Source organism: Diadema antillarum, unplaced genomic scaffold, assembly GCF_040938485.1.
Source record: "Diadema antillarum isolate AM-2024a unplaced genomic scaffold, OU_Dant_1.0 seq00000411_RagTag, whole genome shotgun sequence".
Taxonomy (NCBI): Eukaryota; Metazoa; Echinodermata; class Echinoidea; order Diadematoida; family Diadematidae; genus Diadema; species Diadema antillarum.
The window spans coordinates 173,125-201,095 of record NW_027271397.1 but is presented as its reverse complement, the minus strand read 5'-3'; the positions used below and the strand labels follow the sequence as shown (position 1 = coordinate 201,095).

Below are 27,971 nucleotides of genomic sequence, written 5' to 3'. Positions count from 1 at the left end.
CTGCTAAAACGAGATATCAGTTATTACAAGGAAACTTTCCCGGTACCAGTTAATGGGCTGTTAACGATTGCCCCATCACTGTACAGGCATGCTAACCTGGAAACATTAAACTGCACATTACTTGAATATGAGACCATTCTGAAGCAAATGCTTTTCACACAAATGTACTCTTAAATGAATACCACAAGGATTGGAACAATCATCCCCCAGCATTCCCACAGATTCTCACTGATCAGTTACTAGCCATCCCCTTTAAAAGAAAACTGTACTGACATTTTCTAATTGTCTGATAATTCTAATCTACATTTTTTGATGCCTACAACTGGAAAGAGAGGAGTCTAGAGCCCAGGATAAGCCTGTAAGGCCAAGTAAAAAAAGAAAGCAGTTTCTCGTCCGGGTTTTTTGAGCAAGGCGATGAGGGAGGTCCTTACTATTTGATATCTTACTATTTTTTCGAGGATTGTCAAAATGAAAGTAATATGTGTTTCTCGTCCGGTAATTCTGAGAAAGGTAACGAGAGAGGGCTTTACTATTTTCTATATCCAATTTACGAAATGAAATATCACTCTGGTAGCTGTGTTATGAGAGACCAGGTCCCAAGTGTATGTCTTGCCTGCACTCTGTGCATTTTCAAACAAATAGATATATGTACCATACTTGAAATGAAACTTCATGCATGTAGAAATACATTTGCTTTTTCTTTCCACTATGGATGTCGAAGGGAAAATGGCCATCTTAATACTGGTATTTAGTGTTGTAATGGCATTTCTGATACCAGTGTACTTGCAATTCTGATGTATTGTGCTATTTAACTGAAACAGGTATAAAACATGATTGTCTTTCAACAAATGTACGACTGAAATAAATTCCATGATATTCAAAACACTGCTTTATTTATCATTTGTGTTTGTGACTTTTTGTGTCCACACAGCTGGTATGTATCTGCATTTCTTCACAGTACAATTGTAGCACATTCAACTGGAAACTGGCTTGTACAATAATTGCAGATGGATGTCAAAATGATACTGGTATGGCATTATAGCATTAAACATTTAAAGATGTTTCTTCATGTTCTAAAAAGACATTTGATAATCACTCATCATTTGGATGATGAATGATTGTATACCCAAACTACATATGTTGTAAAACATGTACCTGTGAAGATAAGTCACATTCTCCCTTCATTTCTTACATGGCCATCATTACAGTGCTACCAAGAAGCAGCAGTGATATAAACCACTTTTCATTTGAGTGATGCACAATTTAATACCAAATCTACATATATTGCTGTTTATGCATGCGAGGATGACAAGTATACCAATTTAACTACACTGTGACTGTATTCATTCAGTCATATCAAGGGTATGGAAAAAAACATGTTTTTTAACATAAAATATACACATTTATGCATCACTTGATGAACCTATGAATCCAACCATTATCTCTGGAAATGCATAGCATTATTTTTGCCTTTCAACACAACACAAACTTACTGAGTTAGATCTTTTCTCATATGAAAACTTATTCGCTCAAGGATTTAAAATGCCGCAGACAGTACTGCCAATTGTCAACCCTGTGAAACAACCACCTGATTTCCTTTTTACTGAAAGACAGAATACGAACCAGTTGATATTCACTATTTAAAGCCGTTCGCTGTGCACACGTGCGCTTGAGATCGGTTCTCTCCATCACTCCACGATTTTGGGTTTTTTTTTCCAGCTCCAGAATGCATGCTATGCTGGCTGGCTGGTCTCCTCTACTACAGTGAAACCCCGTTATAAAGAGTTCGGTTATAACGAGGAACCGCTTATAATGAGGATGATCGCGTCGGTCCCGTTTTCCTTTGCGTGTAATGGCAGAACGAATCGGTTATAACGTGTTCGGTTATAACGAGATTCCGGTTATAACGAGGACAATTTCGGTAAATCATGATAAAGGAAAACATAAGCAATTTGATCGGATATAAACGAGGTTCCATTTCTTGACCAAATTGTCGCTTTCAAACACGCGACAAATGAAACATTGGAAACCGAAATCTCGCTATCCACGTCTTTTCCAGTTTGCAGAGAACCGTTCCTTCCATGTTTTCTTCTTAATCACGCGATAAGACACAGGAACACCTTCCGATGTTCCTACTAAATTATTAAACATAATCATTCGATTTTCTTTTTCGCGAGAAACGCCACGTGCGTGATATGATGTCAGACCACAGCGCAATGAGAAAAAAAAAATAGATAACGCATTCAAAAACTTTTCATGTACCGACAATAAAATTGTGACCAAAAATGGACAATTAGAATGCGTGTGCAACTCATCATTATATCCTTTCCAATTTTAGTTCCGACTTCCAGTTCTTTTGCTGGTTTTGAGCAAATATGAGTTTGGATGATTAAAGCCGAAATAATAAAATCATCGCCCCGATCCCGCCGGGGGACAGGAGCGTTAAAATAGTTGAGTAACGCATGTTAACCTATACTTAATCGGTGTTCAGAAAAAGAAGCAAACGCATTTATTAGTTTGAATAGATCTGGATTTGTTCATTATCATTTAACAAATGATAATTTAAATATGAGTGTGTATGCATGCAAAGCAGAAATAATTAGTGAAATCATCGCGATCCTGCCAGGTGACAGTAGAGTAAAAATAGTTGAATAACGCATGTTAACCTACTTAATCGGTGCTCGGAAAAAGAAACAAACGCATGTATTAAATTGAATAGATCTGGATTTGTTCATTATCATATAACGAATGATAATTCTAATATGAGCGTGTATGATTAAAGCTGAAATAATTAATGAAATCATCGTGATCTCGCCGGATGACAGTAGCGTAGAAATCGTTGAATAACGCATGTTTACCCACTTAATCGGTGCTCGGAAATAGAAACAAACGCATTCAACAGTTCAAGAACGGATGTACAAAACGCGAAGAGATTTTCGGAAGAAAATAAAGAACGCATTTTTAATCCCTTCGAGCGCAACGATCATACATTGTATAAAATTACAGCCAAATGATTCATGAAATTATCGAATTCCCGCTGGGCACCAACAGCGTAAAATACCTCGCAAGTTAGCGGTAAACAACGCACGTACGTTACTCTGAAATCATCGCGATCTCGCCAGGTGACAGTAGCGTAAAAAAAGTTGAATGATGCATGTTAACCTAAATCAGAAAAAGAAACAAACGCATTAGTTTGAATAGATCTGGTACAGATTTGCGTAAACAGGATGACAACCTCCCACATTCAATCCTGTCACATATTTTCAAGAACGGTCATACAAAACGCGAAGAGATTTTCGGAAGAAAATAAAGAACGCATTTTTAATCCATTTGGGCGCAACGATCATACATTGTACATGTGTACAAGATTACAGCCAAAATGATTCATGAAATCATCGCATTCCCGCTGGGCACCAACAGCGTACAATACCAAGCAAGTTACGGTAAACAAGGCCTGTATGTTACTCTATATATTTGCCCCCATATTTGCGATGGTGTTTAGAAAAAGCTTAACAAACAAGAATTACAATAAAGAATTAACTTATCATTTCAGCCTCTATTTCTTCGTCTAATTCACAAATAATCTCCCTTTATTCTCTCAATCATAACGCTCAATAATTGTGTAATAACAACGCAAAGGATATGTTTAAGTTTCAATGATGGGTATATGACGTCATGCTTATGTTTTTCTTTGTTTTTGATAAGTATGGTTATAACGAGGTACCGGTTATAACGAGGTAATATCGCCGGTCCCACGGACCTCGTTATAACGGGGTTTGTGGTTACATTGCGCAATCAATCGAGCAGCATATGAAGCGGGCAACAGCACGAGAGAAATGTACAGAAGGTGCTCAACGTCCTGTCTACATCACGACGTACCGAGTGCGCTGTACATCACAGCCCAGGCCCGCCCATCCAACCACAGTTCAACTGCTGTGTGGGTCATTCCTTCTTGCCGAGCTCGCAGTGTGAAATGCATGCGTTATTACATGCGCACTACAGAAGCTACAGCTGTACTACAGAAGTTTTTTTTTTCGGCGGCCGAAAAAATAGTAAATATCAAAAAAGTCGATGCGGCAACTGAAAATCGATGCGGGCGGGGAGCGGGCTGGGACGAGAATTATGAATTTCTTGGTATTTTCAGCGCCATTTTGAAAATAGTAAATAGTAAAAAAATTGATGCGGCGGCCAAAATCGATGCGCGCGAGGACGAGAAACTGGTTTCTTTTTTTACTTGGCCTAATGATTTTTTTGAAAAAAATGAAAACGAGCGAGCCAAGGAATGATCCACACAATTTGGCATACGTCACAGGTGCCAACCTCCGACTTTAGCAAAACGAACTACAAATGTCAATTTACTGATGAAATCTCACACGAAGTACTGCAAAAACTGTTATTTAGTAAAATTGCAATATGGAGCTGAAATAAACATGTTCTAAAAACAATATTTACTAATTTTTAAAAGGAATCTCTTCAAAAGCTTTTTATTTAGATAAAATTTGTGGGGAATATTCCAGATATGCAAAATGAAATTGGCATCATTGTCCGAACGTGCTGCCCATAGAAAACTGTGTGTAAGTAACGTTGCACTAACTATGCATTGATGATGAGCAATAATGGTTCGACATCACAGTTCAAATTATCTAACGAAGATGAGGACTGAGTGATTCTTAAAATCTAAATCCAAAAAATAGTCAACGGCAATGACGGTTTACGCCTAGTTCGAAGAAAACGGCACCCAGTACACATAGAATCTAGACTAGAACTAGGACTAGGAGTAGTGAGCAGTCAAGGACCGAAAAGATTCTACTTGCCGCCCCGTCGACAGCTGTACGTGCACAGCGCTAATAATAGGCACAGCGTAAACGTTTAGTGTATACAATACATACCCCTGCTGCCAGAACTTGAAGAAAGTCCAGACGAAAGTCCAGACTCCAAGGTCTAGCGTTGCCGCTAGATCTGGGCCCTTGTGCTGCAGGCCCTGTTGTTTCTGTGGTGAATTTTGCAGGTAAGGTATCTGCTTTATGGATTTTCAATGCTTTTGTAGTCGAGATAAATCTCATGGTGGTCGTATTAACACCAAGGACTAACTTAGATCTAGTTTTAGTAGGACCCATACCTCGGAAGAGTGGCCTGACCATGTAGATACAAACAGTGCCGCCGCTTCGCGATCCAAGCGCTGGTGTAGGTATAGTGCTAGAATACTTCCGTATCCATGTAGATATCTCAAAATTCACGTAACCAAATTGTACCAAAATCACAAGAAATATTTTATGACTCATGTCCACTTGCTCACGCTAACTGGAACCAAATCGCAAGTCAGGAAGCGTAAGTGAAGTTGTCGACTTTCCTGTCGTCGCTAGAAATAATCTGCTCTGTACGACTAAACAAGAGTGATCGCGGCGTAGTAGCCCTACCTACCTGCGCACGCACAGACTGAAGTTAGCCATCTAATATCATGAGACAAATCTTTCAAGTAATCAGGAGCAAAAAATCAATTTATAAATTAATTGAGCTAAGTTGAATGAAAAATAAAGTTCGTAAATCACACAAATCGCCAAAATCATGACATTTTTTAGTTTAGTTCCAGCGTAAATTCCCCGTTCGCACAGTAATAGTCGGCTAACTTCAGTTCTAGACTGTGCATGTCGCGTTTACCAAGATCTCTCGCGAAGAGTGAGTTTTTTTTTGAGTGACAACTTGAAAGTCGGCGTCAATATTGATACTTCTCGATTATCGATTTCGTTCAAATATAATACAGTATTTTGAAATATGCTTAGAAGTATATCCTGTAAATTCGGTGCGATTTGGTTCAGCGAAATTTGAGACAGCTGCATGGATAGGACAGTACACAAGTGCCGCCTGCTAGCTAAATTGGGCCTAAGCGTCGTCTGCTACTCGGCATGATTTAACGCACACGTATCATGCGAGGGCTTGTAATCAGTGATATATTTGGCACCAGTGACATCACGACATCCGGGCTCGTCAGCTCATTAGCATAATTCTTGCCCAAAAAGTTCCACTTTCAACATGAAATTACGGACTAAATTGTTATGAAATTTTGATTCTATTTGCGCCGCTGGGTCTTTTAGAATTAAAAGAACATATAAAAAAAATTAAAAAGCGGTACAATGCCCTTTTAAAGATAACATAAAGTTTTGGTACCTCAAAAGTTTCCCTGAATTTCCTTGTCTTAGTTTGTGTTTCAGGTTAAAATACCTTTCACATAACTAACACTGTGAGACTTACTCGCCCCAAAGTGCTCTCATGTCTTAGTAATCATGCAATAATGGTTTCGTACCAGAGCCATTTACTAGTATGCAACACCGTACGGCGGCGAGGTAGTACACATATTATACGAAACCATTTTAACTGCGACCAGCAGCGTGCAGCCCCATACGCATAGCTAAATGGGGCTTCGCATTGTAGCATTCAGGATCATGACAGATTTAGCATCGTGGGTAAATATCAACTTAAAATCCAAAAATTTCTTCAATTTGAAGACTTTCCAGTTACTTAGTAAGTTGAAGTATTGAAAACAGGCTTCGGGCAACGTTTGGTTTTGCCAAAAGTCCCTTTCTGTTCGAATTGATGACTGAATGTGACTCGGTCGAGAGGACCTTGGGAGAGCTACACTGAATTGACGGCCAGCGCATGAGTACACAGACATCTTATCCGTTCATGGATTTGAAATTTGTGCGCATGTGATGTGTGCGCATGCGCTGGCCGTAGTATTCAGTGTATGTAGCTCTCCCAAGGTCCTCTCGACCGAGTCATATTCAAGTTTCAAGTTCAAGTTCAAGTTTCAAGTTTATTCAAAGTTTCCACAATACAAAAATTACATAAAAACAATAATATGTAACAAGGAATACATTGTTGAATATGCGATTAAAACAATTTGCAGAATATTTGAATACAAATTGACAATGCATGTACACGTAGATGCATTATAGATGTAAAGTGGAGGGGTCTTAGAAAAGCAAGCTTGTACATGTATAATAAGACCCCTGAAAAGGCAAGTTAAGACATGTAATATAGCAACTCACTATATACAGTATACAAACATATTGAAAAGCCATAGAATAATAATTATAGTGGAATCCCTCAAGAAGCGCAGCAACCATACCCCAGAGACCAAAAAAAAAAAATTGACACCAAATTTATTGCCCCCCCCCCCCCGCGAGTCAATCTAAATTTAAAATTTATTTTATTGGCTAGTGATATACAATGACTACATTTTTTAACTTTGTGGTATGGTCTCAGAACCCTCACTTCTCCACAGGTAAGGACCCTTTCAAAAGGAGAGTTTCTAATTTTTACCATAAACCAGAATTATACAGTGGCTTTAACATACATGGATGGATTCTAAGTGCACACACACACACACTACCTATGGACTTTTAAAGCAAAACATAATTGGCATTTAGACTATGTTACTCAAATGGAAGGCGTATCTAGAATTTAAAAGGAGCAGCATCAATGAGACTGAGAATATCGATGAAGCAAATACTTCCGAGTCAACACTTTAAATCTGGAAAAAGTGGTACTATCTTTAACATCTGAGGGTAACTTGTTCCATTCTTTTATGTAAGACACATAAAAAGAATTTAGGGCAATATTGGTAGCTACATGAGGTAGATGCAGAAGGTTTTTCTGACGTGTATTATGGGAATGAACAACTGAGTTTTTAACAAACAAATCCAAAAATAAGGAGGGAGAACTGGACATGTGAAGCTTGTACATGAATGCCAATGAGTTAAAAGACACTAACTCGTTTAGAGGTAAACAACACAGCTGTAAGAATTGGGGGGCACTTGGCCTAGTAAAGTGTGAGCCTGTTATTAGCCTGATAGCTCTTTTTTGTACAATAAACAATTTATGAAGATGGCTGAACAAGTATTACCCCAAGCAACATTACATGTACAATACATCAAGTGAGGCATTATGATGCTATTATACAGTGTAGTCAAGCAGAAAGGGACTATTGGCAGAACCAAACGTTGCCCGAGGCCTGTTTTCAATACTTAAACTTAATTGGTAAGTCTTCAAATTGAAGAAAGTTTTGGATTTTAAGTTGATATTTACCCGTGATACTAAATCTGTCATGATCCTGAATGCTACAATGCGAAGCCCCATTCCGCTTTGCGTATGGGGCATGCCCAGTCCGGGTATGCCCAGTCGAGTAATCTTCATCTTTATTTCAGCATTTTTTTATCAATTTCTATTCGCGCATCCTCGTGACTGTACTACCTATGTTTCATACGAAGGGATAGCGAATAGTAATTACCATCACAAAGACATATAATCTTCCTTTGAAAGTGGCTGGTGATTAAAGCAATGAGACACGAGTCAATTGTCTTCATGTCTGCGCGGCAAATCCTGTTTGCTTCAAATATTTTTGAGCGGCGGCTTCAAAGATCTAGCAAAGGAAATAAGACGGTTGTGACTCCATTCTCTAGAACCTCCTTGGTACAAATGTATAACACATGTATGTGACGATAAAAAAGATGTTACTTCAAATTAGTGTTTTTTGCATAATTTCATTTTTTATTGCAAGTGATTTGAAACAATCCAGTTTTTAGTCTCATACTCAGTCGTACTGTGTATTCCAGGAATGCATTTGTAAACAAATGAGTTGTCACTGCAAAGAAAATTGATTAGGCTTTCTTATGATGTCACATTTGAATGAAATGATGTAGTTTTAAGAGAAATATGATACATCAAATTGGAATTGCAGGACTTTTTTTGAGAGGTTTATATTTGAATCATCCTAGTATAGGTGGTGGATTTCTTCTTTAAGAACATTCTTCATATTGGATTTCATTGGCGAAAAACATATCTTCTTACCCATAAAGGTGAGAAATTCCCTCACACACATTACTAGGTTTTATTGATTGAAAGGTAATGGGTAGTCCCATATATGCCAATTAATGTCATTGTCATACTGTAAAACATGATATATTCGCGGCATGAAAATTTCGCGAATTGGAGCCGATGGCCTTTCTCGCAACATGAAATTTTTCGTGACTTGCCACTGGCATCCATTGCATATTGTGTAGGCAAGAGCTCTTGCGTACATTTTGATTTCGCAAATGTTGCCACTCGCAAAATTTGCGAAATTAGAATACACGCGAAAATTCGTTTTACAGTAATGCTATGCTTTTTTGATGCCTACTGATATAATGAGATATCGGCTATAAATAGAGAAACGACTTGGTCCTGATGATCTCGTTATATCGAGTTCCCCCCGTAATATCATTTTGATTATTCTACTAATACATATGAATGGATTGTAGACAACGATAGGAAACACAAGTATTTATTTCATTGACAAATTGTTGACAATATTGGATTGTATGGTAGTGAGCTCTTCATGCATGAACATGTCTGCTACGTACAGTATACCACATGTACCAACAGGGAGCTCGAGGGATTAACACCTGCAGAATGTACACTGCACAGTGCAGTAATCGAAAGGTCGGCTGGCCTGGTGTGCGCATTGTTGCGATTGTGATGTGAGTTGCATTTATGCTTCCCCATGGAGAGTGATTAATCAGAAACACTGATAGTAAACACACATATTTGTGCATTTTGAAACGTTTTGAAACAGCGTTTATATCAAAATGAGAAAGGACGCAACTGTGTTTTGAACTAAATGCGCATACATCAAAACGCTGATTTGACCCCATAAGGCTGCATTCACATAGAAGTATACTATTCGGGTATTCGGGCTCGTTTTTCGAGGGCACGCGAATAGCTTGAATCGAACGATAGGATTTCCTCGCACCGGTTCACATAGGACGGCACTATTCGAAAGTACGAATAGCTGCGAAAAGAATAGCAAAGTGGGAATCGAGCTTGTTCGATTTTCTTGCAGCGTATACCGTCTCTCGTTTATGAAATAATGACACTTTTGGTCTGGATTTGCCCTTTAGCAAAAATAAGCATGTAGACTGACATTCTGATGCAGTTTAGAAATTGTTGATAAGATTTGCTGGGATGTAGGAGGAAGAAATCCTCACTGCATGGGATGGTGAGTTGACGGTGCGGGTAATGGTGTATTCGGTGCCCGAATAGCGAATAGCGAATACCAAATACCGAATACTTCTATGTGAACGCAGCCTAAGGGGAGCTGTATATACACAGCCTTAGACGTGTGAAGACAACTGGAACCGACAATTATGCTCACGAGGAATCCCACAGTGCATCTGTGACAGGGCTCGTCAGCATGTGCAGAATTTTTGATCTTTTTTTGGCATTGGCCATAACAAGAATTGTGCAACAAGTCAGCATACAGTGGCTATACATACACTAGACTGATGGGCAAAACAACTTACAAGGCTATCACAAGGGCTTCTTTCTCTGCCTGCTTCACAGCTTCAGCTTCAGTCATATTGGAAGAATCCACACCTTCCTTCCGTTCTTTGTTGAACCACTGGAGATCCTTTCCCTGTTGCCATCTTCCAACAGGTGCCTTCAATGAGTGACCTTAGAAGTGATTAACAAAGTGTAATTAGCAAGAAAACAAGTAGGCTTCACAAATCAAGTTACCCGGTACATTAAAACCCACCGAGGACAAGTCCTGAGTATACTCGCGTAGGTGCCTGTGGGAAATGCATGTTGTAGTAAAATCAGTCCATCCTCAATGGGTTAACACTAACTACATCTGCAATTTTCAACAAATGAAGACTACACTGGTTACTCATGTGTTCCATTAAAGGGAAATTCCATCCAGTTATATGTTGCTTTGTATGAAAACAGAAAAATTACAGAAAGAGATAAGTATTCTCTTTTTTTTTTTGGAAAACATATCTTCTTACCCATCAGGATGAAGGTGAGTAATGGAAACTTTTTTCCTATATGAGTGGGATTTCATAGAAATTTAGTGACGAAATGTGATTATGTAAATTATATGCATTTGAACATTAACTATGACGAGGTGCAAGTCACTCAACTATACATTGAAACACCACCCCTCTATTCAGAAGGTCTATAGCATTGCGTGTAAAGAACAAACTTTCATGCATGAGACTACGCAGAGTGGTTTTGCATTTTTTCACTGGGGATATCGTGTGTTGAGAATGAGAACGGCTTTAAGTCTTCTCGAACACTATGGGTTTTGTGGTCACTTAACACCCTTATCATTCTCAACCGACGATATGATGATGTCAAAATATCACTGAAAAACCTGATAATGTACAAGATAAACAGAAAAACAATGATACCTAAGATTATAAATGCACGTAAGAAAAGCATTAATACGGGCATTTCACACATTGTTGTCAATAGAGGGTAGGGGTAGAAATCTAGATCTATCTGGTTTTAAAATACGGCGTAACCGAGTGCGTCAAAATAACCCACGCATTCGAACAGTTACTGTATATGCTGCTATTTTTTTGCAGATATCATCGCAAATTGACAGAGGTCTACATAAGCACACTACTACCTTAGCATATGGCGACACTTTCGCGTGTTGCTATTAAAATTCGCAGTCCAACTGAGATTCGCGAAATTTGCTAAAACTAGACCCTTGCAAAAATAACAGCTTATGCAATATCTTGGAGCGTGTACCGAAAATCGCATTTTCAATGCGCACTTGTGAATTCAGAGTATTTTCTTTACATGTGAGTAAAATTTCAGGCAAACTGTTTGACCAAAAGATCGGTCTGTATCTGGTCGTCGGGAATATACTCCGCAGAGACTGCGTCTAGCTTCACGGTAGAGTGATAACTTTAAAAAGAAATAAAAGACTCCTCCTGACAGACGGATCTTTCTGTCTAGTAAATTGTGAAATATTTTAAGTATCTATTGTCAACTGATAGAAAAACATTCAGGGTGTCGATATGTTGGACACCCAACTAACACTAACACGTTAGAATACAAATACCAGTATGGTAGGTAAGCCACATCTCACCACCATGCCCCATATCGCCATAGCGCATATAAATTTGTTGACTGAAAGATCAGTGTGTACAGTATCTGGTAATCGGGGATATGTTCCGAGGAGACCGAGGAGAGCGGAGGAGTGTGATAACGTAAAAAAAAAAAAAGACTCCTGCGGACAGACGGATCTTTCTAATAAATTTGCTGCTTACGCGCAAAGAAAGACAAAAGTGTGCAGTAAGATAGGCGCAATACGCAGAGAACATGCATTGGTTTGATTTGCCATTAAGAAAGAAGTCTGAAACAGGCATCAAATCGCTCAAATTTGTGATTTTCTGGAGTTTTCAATTTGTCATTTAGCCAGTTTTCTCAAATTTTCACATATTCTATGATATGGAATGTGTCAGCTAGTGCAATTAGACGACGATATCTCCATAGGTGGAATCCAAAATGATTGTGCGAGATCAGGATCTGAACTTTCGGTATTTTCAATCTTTGTGAAGCAAAAATCGGGCAAATTTGATTGTTTTTTTTCACATCAAAATCCCAGTAAAAGTTTAGGGGTGGCGATAGCTAGCGTATGATTGGGGGGTACCACCTATCAGCACCCTAAGCTAAGGACTGGCAACTCTTTTATTCAAAAAGTATAAAAACGAATTTGCCCAAGTTTTGCCTCAAATATGCCGTAAATATCAGTCAAATCCCGTGACCGTTCTGTTGATTCTGAATCTCCATTGTAAAATAACCAAATTTTAGTGCATGCCATGCATTTTCTTTGCCCAGCTTATAAAAGGGTACCGGTACCTCATGATCGGCACCCCCTCCCTCCATAAGTAATACACGTGAATTTCAGTCATGTGTCGTTAGTGAGCAGATGTGTAATGGAAATGCGTGTTTAGTTTGGTTTGTTAGTTTGTTTATGAGTTTATGTTTGATTTTCGTTTCTTCGTTTTTTTGTTTGTTTTCATAGTTAAAGTGATGGCACTTACTCCCACGCGTAAAGCGTACCTTTTCGTTCTATACACAAACAGCCACAATATGCAGGGTGCCGATGTCAAGGTACCCTGCGTCCTGCCAATGCGACAGGTGCCAGGTGGTATGGTTGGGTGTCCATCACACCGACCACCTAACGTTTTTCTATCAATAGAAACATGAAAAATCTCACAATTTGCCTGAAATTTTACTCATGTGTGGAGAAAATACTCCGGATTCACAAGCGCGCACTGAAAATGCGATCTGAGGTACACGCTCTAGATGGCGGCTTCAACGCGTGGGGTGTCATTTTTTCTGCACTCAGTTGCCCTGTACATTTAAACCGACCACCCTGACAATACGTATAAAGCGCACTTAAATGCGTTTTTTTCGACAAGCTGCTGTTTTTTTCTAGCCGTCATTTTTTCCCCAATAATATTTGAACATAGTTTGAATCCTTCGATATTACTTTTGAAGGACTGTTTGATGAATTTGAATGGATTTTCATCAGGAAACTTTTCATCGTAATTGAAATAATGATGAGTCGGTTTGTTTTTTCACATTCATTTCTCGTTTCTGCTTCAACTCGTACAGGCGACAAAATAATCATGTCATGTACTGTACGTGTATAAACGTATGTGTAACATTTGTGCATGATCGTACAAGCGGCGGAGTTTGAGAGAGCGGCATAATGACAATTTTGCGGTCAAAATTGTCAAATTTATTACAGAAGGATACTCTACATCTAACAACGAGTCAGCAAAGGTAGGCCTAGTTATATGTAGTTACACGATAAATCTTATTCGATTTTGCTAAATTTCGGTAATAATTAGAGGGAATACTTATTTGTTTTCGCCTCATTTTACTCGGTAGCGTAGCCCAGTGAAGAATCGAACACCGTTGCGCGTAGTCCCATGCGTACATTTTCTTTCTGTACGCGCAATGCCATTACAGAGCGCGGTCGGTTCATATGGACCCGGTCGGTGTGTTGAACACCTACCATACCCTTAGGGCTTAGGCATAGCCTTACCATACCACCAAAAATGAGCGAGAGAAAACTGACACTGCGCGCAATTCGTGGCGATATTGTTGTAAGGCAACCTCGAATTCTAATTTTGAGGACAGCACCAGAATCTGTAAAGTTTTCTCCACTATAGTACGAGCACATTTCTAGCCGATTTCCAGTCAGTTTTGATATTACAATCACTGGTTGAACTGGCCGAATGCAAAGCTCCCACAGTATAAGTCATATTACCACTAATGTTAGACCTAGTTGACCGAAGAAAGATCGGTCTGTATCTGGTCGTCGGGGAATGTTCCGCGGAGACTGTGTCGACGTGTCTGGCTTCACAGATCCCCTCCTTATACATAGGAGAGCGGTGACGCCAAAAATGTGCCCTCCTATGTGAACCGGTGTGAGGAAATCCTATCGTTCGAGTCAAGCTATTCGCGTGCCCTCGAAAAACGAGCCCGAATACCCGAATAGTATACTTCTACGTGAACGCAGCCTAATAGTTCTGTGTACAAGGAGCGCCCGCGGGACAGATATACCCTTGACTGAAAGATCGGTCTGTATCTGTCCATCGGTGAATGTTCCGCGGAGACTGCGTCTGGCTTCACGGATCCCCTCCGTATACGGAGGACAGCGTTAATGGCAAAATATAAAAGAGTCCTCCGGACAGACAGATCTTTCTGTCTAAACCACTAGGAGCGCCCTGGACCGGTCGCAGGGGTTACAAATGTACTATTACAAATGTATTATTGGCGTAGAGAGCGCCCTGCATGGTTGCCTCTTTTCTGTGCTCTGAGTTGTTTATGATTTTTGTGTTGTTCTGTGATATTATTTTTGTGTCACTGTGCCAACTGTATTGTATGTGCTTTGTGAATCTCCTGGACCATTTTTGTGTTAAATGGAACAATTTATCTAAAGACATAAGAAATGCACCATCTCAAAATTGTTTTAAGATAAGACTCAAGAAAAAGTTGTATTCATCCATATAAGGTAGTTTATAGTGAGGGCTGCTAAATTTCTCTTGATTATACTAAAATGAAATACGTACATGTATGTACAATGTTGCCTTGTTTGTTTTAGTATTACAAGTGTGTGTTTTAGGTTCTCTTTACCTCTCCTTAATGTATTTTTTCTTTCTTCTCTTTTCTTTTCTTTCTCTTTTTCCTTCTTCCTATCTGTTTTCCCTCCTGCATCCCTAGCTTTAGTCTCTTGTGTATCTATACTTCGTCTTGTAAATATGTATATTTAAAAAAAAACAATGTCTTTTTAGCTATGTTTCAATCAGATTCAACTGCATTTTCAAATGTTAAAGGTGCACTCACTTCAAGCTGTGCTTACTGAGTTGTCACCTCCAGTTTGTCATTACTGAATTGTTACTGCTGTTACACGAATTGATCTGGAAATAAATGTTCTATTGAAAAATTGAAATTAAGTAATAAGTAATTCGAGGATTTGGCTGAAAATCGGCAAACTGGATTTGGGGTTTGATATCGTTTGTACGGGAGCTACACTAAAACCTTCATATTCAGGTATGTGTTTATGCGCTCATGTGAGCCTAGAGCTGTTACGCGCGTAGAAGTCATACGCGTTTGTGTTCATGCGCTCAACTGTTGTACTTGAATGAGCTGTAGCTTTTTTAAATTTTTATGTACGTTTTGCACAACGCAGTAATGATAATGATCAGTATAATGGAACGAATGAGGTATATATGTTTGTTGTGAGTCTAATACTGACTCTTTTGCCATGTATGTATTGTTGTACAGCCACATGCACTTTTAGTAGGTCTATACTACCAACTGTGAAGAATGATAAGAACATGTCTAGTACCGGTATCAGAGTAAAAGGCTACTCAAAAGCATGCATTTTGTATTATAAGAATGCAAGCTCTACTTTTCACATGTCACTGCTTACCAGTGGAGATGTTGAAATCAACCCAGGTCCGTCATTTAGTGTGTCAGCTACCAAAGATCATGCTGTTGATAACAATACAAGACGTGCATATAGTATTTCGGACCTTTTACAGCTGATGTAATGTTTACTCCACTAAACCTTCTTGTAAGTGCCTTAGGATTAATGAAGTGACATGGCAACGAATAACAGCACTACAGATTAACAGAGTGAAAAAGACTCACAGAGGTAAAAGAGTAGTAAGACAAAATAGGGATCAAACGGTGAAGTTGTTACCCGAAAGAAAATTTGTGAATTCTGATATTTCATGTATGAATTTGAAATTTGCTATGTTAAATGCCAGATCGCTGAAGAACAAAACCGCTGAATTTGTAGATTATATTCTTGATCATGAATTAGACATTGTTGCTATTTGTGAAACATGGCTTACGCCTAATGATGCTGCTCCGATTGGTCAATAATTGACACCACATGGCTTCACATTTAAGCACATTCCCAGAGTTGGCAAACGAGGAGGAATAGCTGTTGTGTAAAAGTCAATTAGATGTCAGAATTGTACATTCCCCAAATGTTATGACATTTGAAATGATTCAGATGACTCTGAATTAGATGCAGAAATCGTTGCATTTCATCAATGTATATTGTCCACCCAATTCAGTACAGTTTCAGATTTTCTTGGATGAGTTTTCTAATGTGCTCGATAGACAGCTTCTCTGCTCGTCTGACTTGTTGATTGCAGGTGATTTCAATATACCTGTGGATTCATCAACTTCGAATTCGAAGTTGTTCTCTGAATTATTGTCAGCCTTTAATATGATTCAACATATTAATGAGCTAACTCATAATCGAGGCCATGTACTGTAAACGTCAATATTTTCGCGCGATTAATTTTTCGCGCTGAGCGGCTCGTAAACATATTCGCGGGTTCTTAAATTCGCGCTCCGCAGCGGGTTAATACACAGTCTCTGTTTTCATCCAGCGATGCCAGCGTACGATAAGCGACGTAGCGAGCGGCGCGAGTGCGAGTACAAGCGCTCAACTACGTAGTACATAATTTTACTCGATGTACTGTAGTACTAGTACTGTAGTCGCGGGGATGTAGCAATCGGCCATGGGCTCGGTGCGTGCGGTGCGTGCGATGATACTGCTATATGCCAGGGCTGCACACTAACCCATTTTTTCTGCCGGTCCAACCTGTCTCTGTCGCACCGGTAAATGCTCCGTTTTACCATTTTTTACCGGTCCGAACAGAAAATTTACTGGTCAACAACGACAACATATATAAACAATAAATGACTCGCAAACTTATTTTCTTGTTTTTTATGGACGTTTTACCCCCCCCCCCAAAAAAAAAAAAACCCATGTACATTTTACAGATTAGTATTTTTTGGGGTAAAACTTGCATTATTTGTTGCACAAGAAATAAAAAAAAAAAGATAGGAAAAAATAGAATGTTTGTTTGCGAATTACAGTGTAAAATGATAATGAACAAAATCAGACTGTATCAAATGCGTTTGTGACTTTTTCTAAACATCGGCGCACGAACTTGCTGCGTAACCTGATCTTGATGGTCAGTTGGATTGCGACGATTTAATGAATTATTTTAGCTGTGATATTTTCTGATGCACGCGCTACAAGGGGTTCTTTATTTTTCTCCCGATAATCTATTCGCATTGTGCATGCGTTCTTGAAAAGTACACGACATGCAGGGCGGAATTCGCAATCCTTTTTGCGCCCATTTCCACCTCAAATATTAGCGGGATTGTGATGATTTCATAAATTACTTCGGCTGTAATATTTTCTGATACACGCGCCAAAAAGGGGTTGAAAATGTGTCCTTTATTTTTTCCCGATAAACTCTTCGAATTTCGTAAGTGCGTTCTTATAAGATGCACCACATGGCCGAATTCATGATACTTTTTGCGCCTATTTCTACCTCAAATATCAGCGGGATTGTGACGATTTCATAAATTACTTCGGCTGTAATCTTTTATGATGCACGCGGAAAAAGGGGTTGAAAATGTGTCCTTTATTTTTTCCCGATAAACTCTTCGAATTTCGTAAGTGCGTTCTTAAAAGATGTTCCACACGGCCGAATTCATGATACTTTTTGCGCTTATTTCTACCTCAAATATCAGCGGAATTGTGGCGATTTCATGAATTACTTCGGATGTAACTTTTTGTGATGCACGCACCGGCTAGAATGGTTGAAAATGCGTTCTTTATTTTTCTCCCCATAATCTCGTCTCATTCCGTACATGCGTTCTTGAAAGGTACCGGTATACGACACGGCCGAATTCACGATCCTTTTTGCGCCTATTTCTACCTCAAATATCAGCGGGATTGCGATGATTATATGAATTACTTCGGCTGTAATCTTTTATGATACACGCGCCAAAAGGGGTTGAAAATGTGTCCTTTATTTTTCCCCGATAAACTCTTTGCATTCGTAAATGCGTTCTTAAAGGACAAGTTCACCTTCATAAACATAAGGATTGAGAGAATGTAGCAATATTAGTAGAACACATCATTGAAAGTTTGAGGAAAATCGGACAATCAGTTCAAAAGTTATGATTTTTTGAAGTTTTTGTGCAGTACCCGCTGGATGAGAAGACTACTGCAGTGTATGAATAACTTAGATGTCACATGCGTACAACAATATAAGGAAAATATAAAGAGAATTTCACAACATTCCATCTTTTGAAAAAAGTACACATTCCCCTGACTCGTTACCGATACATGTTATGGGTAATATTATTCCCCCTGCCCTTAGAAAGAGGCAAGTCAATTGCTCTTTTATTATGCGAAAAAAGTGAAAATATGTTATCATTCGGCTGTAATCTTTATGATGCACCGGCCAAAAGGAGTTGAAAATGTGTCCTGTTTTTTTCCAACAATAAGCACTTCTCACTGCGTACATGCCTACACGCGGTCACGGCCGAATTCACGATCCGATTTTTACCTCAAATATGTAAGCGGGACTGCGATGATTTCATGATTTTTTTTTCTCCCTAGCATTATCTCTTCACATTTTGTGCATGCGTTCTTAAAAAGTACACGGAAGGGCCGATTTCGTGATCCTTTTTGCGCCTATCTTCATTATGAGACCATTCTGAACGAATGAAAATATTCATTTGTGAAATGACTGTGTAAAATGAAAATAAACGCAATCAGAATTTTCTTTTATATTTTCTTTATACTGTTGTACGCATATGACTCACAAGCTGTAGTAGTCTCCTCATCCAGCGGTTCCAACTCAAAAATTTAAAAAATTCATAACTTTTGCATCGAATGTCTAATTTTCCTCAAACTTTCACTGATGTGTTCTACTAATATTGTTGCATTTTCTCAATCCTTATGTTTATGAAGGTGAACTTGTCCTTTAAAAGATATACGACACGGCCAAAAATCATGATTCTTTTTGCCCCTATTGTTTCCTCAAACTTCAACAAGATTGCGATGATTTCATGAATTATCATTCGGCTGTAATCTTTATGATGCACCGGCCAAAAGGAGTTGAAAATGTGTCCTGTATTTTTCACCCAATAATCACTTCTCACTGCGTACATGCCTACACGCGGTCATGGCCGAATTCACGATCCTTTAAGCGCCTATTTCTACATTAAATATCAGCGGGATTGCGATGATTTTATGAATTACTTCGGCTGTAATCTTTTATGATACACGCGTCAAAAGGGGTTGAAAATGTGTCCTTTATTTTTCCCCGATAAACTCTTCGCATTCGTAAATGCGTTCTTAAAAGATATATGACACGGCCAAAAATCATGACTCTTTTTTTGCGCCTATTGTTTCCTCAAACTTCAACGGGATTGCGATGATTTCATGAATCATCATTCAGCTGTAATCTTTATGATGCACGGGCCAAAAAGAGTTGAAAATGTGTCCTGTATTTTTCACCCAATAATCACTTGTCATTGCGTACATGCCTACACGTCACGGCCGAATTCACGATCCTTTTAGCGCCTATTTCTACATAAAATATCAGCCGAATTGTGGCGATTTCATGAATTACTTCGGATGTAATCTTTTGTGATGCACGCATCAGCTAGAATGGTTGAAAATGCGCTCTTTATTTTTCTCCCCATAATCTCTTCGCATTCCGTACATGCGTTCTTTAAAGGTACCTATACGACACCGCCGAATTCACGATCCTTTTTGCGCCTATTTCTACCTCAAATATCAGCAGGATTGCGATGATTTCATGTATGACTTCGGATGTAATCTTTTATGATACACGCGCCAAAAGGGGTTGAAAATGTGTCCTTTATTTTTCCCCGATAAACTCTTCGCATTCGTAAATGCGTTCTTGAAAGGTATACGACACGGCCAAAAATCATGATTCTTTTTGCGCCTATTGTTTCCTCAAACTTCAACGGGATTGCGATGATATCATGAATTATCATTCGGCTGTAATCTTTATGATGCACGGGCCAAAAGGAGTTGAAAATGTGTCCTGTATTATTCACCCAATAATCACTTCTCATTGCGTACATGCCTACACGTCACGGCCGAATTCACGATCCTTTTAGCGCCTATTTCTACCTCAAATATCAGCGGGATTGTGGCGATTTCATGAATAACTTCGGATGTAATCTTTTGTATAATGCACGCACCAGAAGGGTAAAAATGTGGGGGTTTTTTTATTTTCTCCCGATAATCTTGTCGCATTTGTGCATGCGTTTTTGATAACCAACACGGCATGCAGGACTGAATTCAAGATCCTTTTTTCGCCTATTATCTTCTCAAATTTCAACGGGATTGCGTTGATTTTATGAACTGTTATTCAGCTGTTATCTTCTATGATGCACTCACGAAATGTGTCCTTTATTTGTTTTTGTTTTTTCTCCTCTATAATCTCTTCGCATTTCGTAAGTAAGCTTTTGAAAGTAATCTTTTTGGGACGATTTTTACCTCAAATATGTAAGCGGGACTGCGATGATTTCATGATTTTTTTTTCTCCCTAGTATTATCTCTTCACATTTTGTGCATGCGTTCTTAAAAAGTACACGGAAGGGCCGATTTCGTGATCCTTTTTGCGCCTATCTTCATTATGAGACCATTCTGAACGAATGAAAATATTCATTTGTGAAATGACTGTGTAAAATGAAAATAAACGCAATCAGATCCATTTACTGTATCGCTGAATATTGAATGTCTTTTTACTTTTTCTAAAAATGGACACAAGTAAATTAGTTATTACATAACTGCCACGCTGCTGCGAAGCCGGGATCGGATCGATCTTGCGTTAAAAAATCATGCGTAAAATGACCCAGAAATGCGTGCGCTTCTATCAATGTTTCTTGTCTGGCATGACCGCCGATCGCAAGCAAACGAAACGCAGTTACACTGTACATGCTTTGCATCGTGTGCTTTGCATGTATTGCATTGCATGGCAGTGCGTGAGCAGCGCCAAATGCGCAAGCGAGCGCGAATAACTGGTCGACTGCTAGTGCTCAAAACTAATATGTTTACTGTACAAATTGCACCGGTAGACATAAAACGAAAACTTGCGTAAAACTTGTTGAACAGTGCGATATCTTGCATTCTGTTTCTCCCTGAACGGGGCTGCTCTTTTTTCTTTCTACTGACCCCACCAATGCTTTTTTTTTACTGGTCATGTCGGACCGGTAACTTGTGGATTTCCTGAAAAGTTACCGGTCCGACGGTGACTTTTGCCGGTCTTTGACCGTCGGACCAGCGCCAGTGTGCAGCCCTGTATATGCGTAAACATGTCTGTGCTACGTAGCTGTATCATCGACGAAGCGCACACAATTCAGGCCGTTCAAAATGTGCATAGAAAATTGCGAAGATATATTCGCGCATTTTTGAATTCGCGCTAGCCGAACGTAGCGCGAAATCCGCGAAAATTAATGTACCGCGAAAATGTCCACGTTTACAGTATTAGATCTGCTTATAACTCATAAAGGTAACACTGTACAACTTTGTAATACCGGTGTTGTGGAAGGTATATCAGATCATTCAGCAATAATGTGTGAATTGAACCTTCCTAAACGTTGTATCAAAAAAACATTTGTTGTGACACGGAATTTGAAATCTGTAAACCCACAAGAGTTTGTTGCTGATACTCATGTTTAAATCTCTTTCATCAGCTGAATCTCAAGTTAATAATGTTGATGATGAAGTGAATTTGTAGGTATAACACCTTACTCACTGCCACCCTTGATAAGTTGGCACCTGAGAAACGAATCAAGGTCACAATACACCCCAATACGGAATGGTATACCCCAGAAATAGCTCAAGCAAAACTGCTTCGCAGACAGTTAGAAAGGAAGTCAAGGTCCACAAAACTGGAGATTCACAAGCAGATGTATCATGCGCAAAGGCGATGTGTAAATGCCTTGATTAAAGATGCTAAGTTACAATATCATTCAAAAAAGGTTACGGATTGTGGGAAAGATACAAAGAAGTTGTACAAAGTTGCTAATGCTTTACTTTACCGAAAACAGCGATCTCCTTTGCCAGAACACCTCACTCATGGTGATCAAGTTGAGTTAGCCAATTGTTTTAATCAATATTTCATTGATAAAATTGTGGCAATCCAACGGAGTTTCCCAACTCGTTGTGAACAGCCAAATGACATTTTATGTGAAGTCAAGTCAGAATTGAGTGAGTTTCAGTCTGTCACTGTTAATGAGATAGAAAAGCTTATTAAGAACTCACCTAACAAATCATGTGAACTTGATCCAATCCTAACAGATTTGGTGAAGAAGTGTGGCAGAGTTTTAGCACACGTTATCACAAGAATCATAAATGCTAGCCTGAAATTAAGTGTAGTTCCACAGGTGTGTAAAAAAGCAGTTATTCATCCAACTTTGAAAAAAAGCAGGCTTAGATCAGGAGTGTCTAAAAAATTACCGCCCAATTTCAAATTTACCTTATTTAAGTAAATTGCTTGAAAAGGTTGTTTTCTAACAACTGACAATGTATCTGCAAGATAATGAATTACTTGATTCATTTCAATCTGCGTACAAGCCTGGTCATAGTGTAGAAATTTGTTAACACTGTTAGTCAACTTATCAGATATTGTATTCAGAGAATTAGATAGTGGTACAAAACATCACTGCTCTTATCATGCTTGATATGAGCTCAGCTTTTGACACAGTCAATCATGCTATTCTGATTCAACAACTGAGATATTTGGGCATCAAAGGAACTGTTCTTGATTGGTTTATATCCTACTTATGTGATCGATCTCATTATGTCAGAATTGGTGATTCTACCTCTTGTAAAACTATGACAAAGTTTGGTGTACCTCAAGGTTCTGTTGGAGGCCCGCTGCTTTTTTCTCTGTATATGCAACCAATTAGTGAAGTATTTCGCAAGCATTGTATTAGTTATCATTGTTATGCGGATGATATACAACTATATTTGTCTTTTAAACCCACTGTGTCTTCATTGTCATCCGCCATTGCAAAACTCGAAGCATGTTTGCAAGACCTGAAAATCTGGGTTACATCCAATGGCCTTAAACTAAATGATGATAAATCTGAGTTTCTGTTATTGGGATCAAAGCATATGAAAAACTAGAAATGTCGCGACGGCGACTGATGCCTCTGCCATAATGCATGATTCTCCCAATAGGTGTATAGTACAATGTCTTCACAATGTGTGACGACAGTTTCACATAACTGGCAAAATATCGAAATAACACTCAGGTTTGTCAGAAATATCTTGAATGTTCACTTTCCACGAATTGGGTTTGCTATTTAATTGACCTAATTGTCTATTAAAGAGTGCAGGTACACATATTTGGGGAATTGAAAATTTTTACTTGACTTCTGACCGACCTTATTCTAAGTTTATGCATTGAGTATAATTTCCAAGGTATGAAGAAAGTGTGTAATTACAGTACAAAATATATATATTTTTTTCATATAAACCTGACCTTTGACCCTTAACCTTTGACCTTTGACCTTCTGGCTGGAAATTTCCAAGAGAATCTCTATTAAGTAATACATACATATATGATATTAAATTTTAAAACTAATAATGCTATCATTGCATTATATACTAACTATATAAGGGAAATAGTAACATTTTAAGGAGTTGACCTTGACCTTTGACCCCCCTGACTATTGACCCATGACCCCTAAATTCCCTAGATAATCCCTGCCAGTCAGTACATGCATATGTACCAAGTTCCATGAAGATACATTGAACCATTTGCGAGAAAAGTGATATTGCAACATTTTCACCTAACCTTTGACCTTTTGACCTTTGACCTTATGACATGAAACTCTCTCTGGAGAATCTTTACACAGTAGTACATGTCTACACTAAGTTTCAAGAAAATAACTGCGGGCATTGCATAGATATGGGGGAAATAGCAACATTTTTAGCATTTGACCTTGACCTTTTGACCTTTGACCTCTTGTCAATGTCACTAAAATCTACTCAACTAATTGTCCCATCATACATCATCCTTGGACCAAGTTTGGTGAAAGCTGCTTCCTCCAGTATTGAGTTATCACGTAAACAGATAAATTTTAAGATTTGACCTTGATCTTTGACCTTTGACCTCTGTCCGATTTCACTGAAAAACTAATCAAGTAATTGTCTTATCAAACATCATCCTCCAACAAAGTTTGGTGAAATTTGCTCCATCCAATCTTGAGTTATCGCGTAAACGGATACAATTTCATGATTTGACCTTGACCTTTGACCTTTAGCCGATTTCACCCAAAATCTAATCAAATCATTGCCCCATCAGACTTCATACTTGGACCAAGTTTGGTAAAATTCCAGTAAATATTACTCAAGTTATCGCGTAAACGAAAGCGGACGGACGTACGGACGGACGGACGGACAACCCGAAAACATAATGCCTCCGGCACCACTTCGTGGCGGAGGCATAATAAGCAAAGTTGATTATCAGTCATGTCATGTCAACATCGGTAGCACTTGCATTACTCCGTCGAAAACAGCCCGTAATTTAGGTGTCATATTTGATCAGGAAATGTCATTTCGAAGTCATGTAACTCATATTCAGCGGAATGTTCGATATCAGTTGCGTAATTTAAGTTTCATAAGGAAATATTTGTCTAAATCTGCAGCTGAGATACTTATTCATGCTTTGATTTCTTCTCGGTTGGATTTTTCGAATTCATTGTTGTGTAATCTTTCAAAAAAAGATGTCACAAAACTTCAACGGTTGCAAAATTCTGCTGCCCGATTGTTAACTTTTACTAATAAGTTTGATTCCATGTCACCAGTTCTCCGTTCCTTACATTGGTTACCTGTAGAAAAAAGGATTATTTTCAAGATTCTGTTATTAGTACATCATTCAGTTCATTCTTTTTCCCCCAATATACATTTCTTCAAAAATACAATCCGACACGAAGGCTACGTTCATCATCACATGCATTCTTACTCCAAACACCCAGAGTAAAACATGGGTATGGTGATCGTGCTTTTTCCGTTATGGGACCCAAATTGTGGAATCAGCTACCTCTTCAGTTAAGGGAACTGTCATCGACAGAGTCATTCAAATCCAAACTTAAAACTTATCTGTTCCTTTCATACTGAGGACTGTAATTGCTGTATGTCATTAATATTGGATCAATATTGTATTTTTAATTGGTATATATTTGTTTTTGTTTACCATTTTCTTATTTGTTGAAATGTTTGAATATGTATATGCATGTAAATATATGATATCTTTTCATTTTTGAAGCGCCATGAGCACTGAAAAGTGGACCTGTGCGCTATACAAGTAGCCACTATTAATAAATTATTATCATTATTATTACCCGGGGTTGGGGTATATCTAGACAGAAAGATCCGTCTGTCCGGAGGACTCTTTTATATTTTGCCATTAACGCTGTCCTCCTTATACGGAGGGGATCCGTGAAGCCTGACGCAGTCTCCGCGGAACATTCCCCGACGGACAGATACAGACCGATCTTTCGGTCAAGGGTATATCCATCCTCGGGGCGCTCCTTGTACACAGAACTATTAGGCTGCGTTCACATAGAAGTATACTGTTCGGGTATTCGGGCTCGTTTTACGAGGGCACGCGAATAGCTTGAATCGAACGATAGGATTTCCTCACACCGGTTCACATAGGAGGGCACTATTCGAAAGTACCGAATAGCTGCGAAAAGTATAGCAAAGTTTCTTGCAGCGTATACCGTCTCTCGTTTATGAAATAATGACGCTTTTGGTCTGGATTTGCCCTTTAGGCTTTAGCAAAAATAAGCATGTAACAATAGACTGACATTCTGATGCAGTTTAGAAATTGATAATAAGAATTGCTGGGATGTAGGAGGAAGAAATCCTCACTGCATGGGATGGTGAGTTGACGGTGCGGGTGATGGTGTACTCGGTGCTCGAATACCGAATACCGCATACTTCTATGTGAACGCAGCCTTAGACTCTAGAGTCTACGGTGGAACGCTTCGCGTTCGGGCTGTGTTTCGTACGTATACGCCAACCATGGCATGTGTTACTGTTAGACTACTCAATAGCGCCATCGCCACTAGAGAGAAAGATCCGTCTGTCCGGAGGACTCTTTTATAAAATTTGCCATTAACGCTGTCCTCAGAGGGGATCCGTGAAGCCAGACGCAGTCTCCGCGGAACATTCCCCGACGGACAGATACAGACCGATCTTTCGCTCGGTCAACATCGCCACTAACTGCGACCAGCCCCAAACGGAGCGTCCCGGGGGCACATCGCCACTAACAAAGGGCCACTGCACTGACTGAAGATAAAAGAATATGCCTCCTTACCTAAGTAGCATTCTCGATCTTTATCACTTTTAACGCTGTCCCATGTAAATTGATCAGCACCACCTCTATTTCCACCTCTGGGTACATAATACATTGTAGTAGCTAGAACTTGTTGTTAGTAGGGCTTTAGCGATGGCCTCGATGCTCTCAATAGGTCAAGCCAGCCCGGCCCTGGCCCCGGTCCGCCCGTGCATGAGCTGCCAAAGATTTACGGTGCTACTGCTCCAACTCGTACTCGGCGCGCGATCACCAAAAGTTTCCCCAGTGACTGGTTAGTTATGTTGTTGTTGAGTTTTTTGGCGTTTTTCGGTCAGACTTGACTATTTACGCCACTCTATACGGTGCGTTTGCAGTTGTGCTTGTGTACAGTGGCTGACTGAGGCTGGGGGTTGTTGCATTGTATGGGTGCGCAGTTTGGCTTGTTGTTGACGAAGCTTCGTGTGTGTCACGTCGTCACTGCTGGTTGAAGTCGTTTGATGGCGCTCTTTATTCTGTGTCTTTGCTGTGCAACAGCTCCCGGCAGCAGCGTTTTTTTAGACGGCACAGATTGGGGCATGGCGCGTATTAAACCTATGGGAAACACGTTGGGTTAGGGTTAAGGGTTTAGGGTTAGGGTTAAGGGTTTAGGGTTAGGGTTTGATGGTTAGGGTTAGAGTTAGGGTTAGGGTCCCCAATCTGTGCCATCTAAAAAAAATAAAACACGCCTCCCGGCAAATATATTGTATTAATATATTAACATAAATAACTTAATTTTTGTGGTTAATTAAAACAAATTGCTGTCAACCTGAAACAGACTTTGGTTTTGAGGCATACACACCGGGCACTTTTATCATTATGCATGCTATTCCATAAACAGCAAGTGTTAACATATCAATACAAACTATGATATCCAATATTTACCAGTGCATCTAACAAAACAAATGATATATTTTTGTTGAGGATGATTCAATACATTACCTATAGTAATATTACTTACTCCAAGATAACTTTGCAACTGATTTCTGTATTCTTTGTAACCCGGACATTCTAGGAGGAAATGTTGCACCGTTTCTAATGTACCGCACTGAGAACATTTACCATCAATATGTTTCATTCAGTTAACAGCTTCCTACTCTTAATCTGTGAGGAATGTTCTCATCACGTCTGCAATACAGATTGCTTTTACATGTTTGCGTTATGTTTGGTTGTATGTGAAATAAAAATCGACCTCTTTCCGAGTTTTCCCATTGTAATTGCCACTGTTTCATTATATGATTGAATATAATAATATTCGTCTCACTTATGCTGCTACAGACTTCCGTTTCCTGAGTGTTTTTCAGCACGTTTTTTGCTAACGTGTCGACTTTGTCATTCCCTCTGATGTCACAGTGGGAGGGGATCCATTCAAAATTGACTTTAATTTGTTATTTTGTTAATGCGTATAAT

At 39.1% G+C, this 27,971-nt stretch overlaps 1 protein-coding gene across 1 annotated transcript in view; it reads right to left on the bottom strand.

Moving 5' to 3' along the window:
• Positions 1 to 26,945, bottom strand: part of LOC139732301 (multiple myeloma tumor-associated protein 2 homolog) — a gene marked incomplete at its 3' end in the record, with an annotated part of 61,855 nt that extends 34,910 nt beyond the window's left edge. Inside the window, exons 1-2 of the mRNA XM_071643171.1 lie at positions 26,547 to 26,945; positions 10,338 to 10,488 (exon numbers count right to left, since the gene is read on the bottom strand). Coding sequence (XP_071499272.1) covers positions 10,338 to 10,488; positions 26,547 to 26,640 — 245 coding nt within the window. The remainder of the gene's footprint in view (positions 1 to 10,337; positions 10,489 to 26,546) is intronic.
• Positions 26,946 to 27,971: the final 1,026 nt, after the last annotated feature.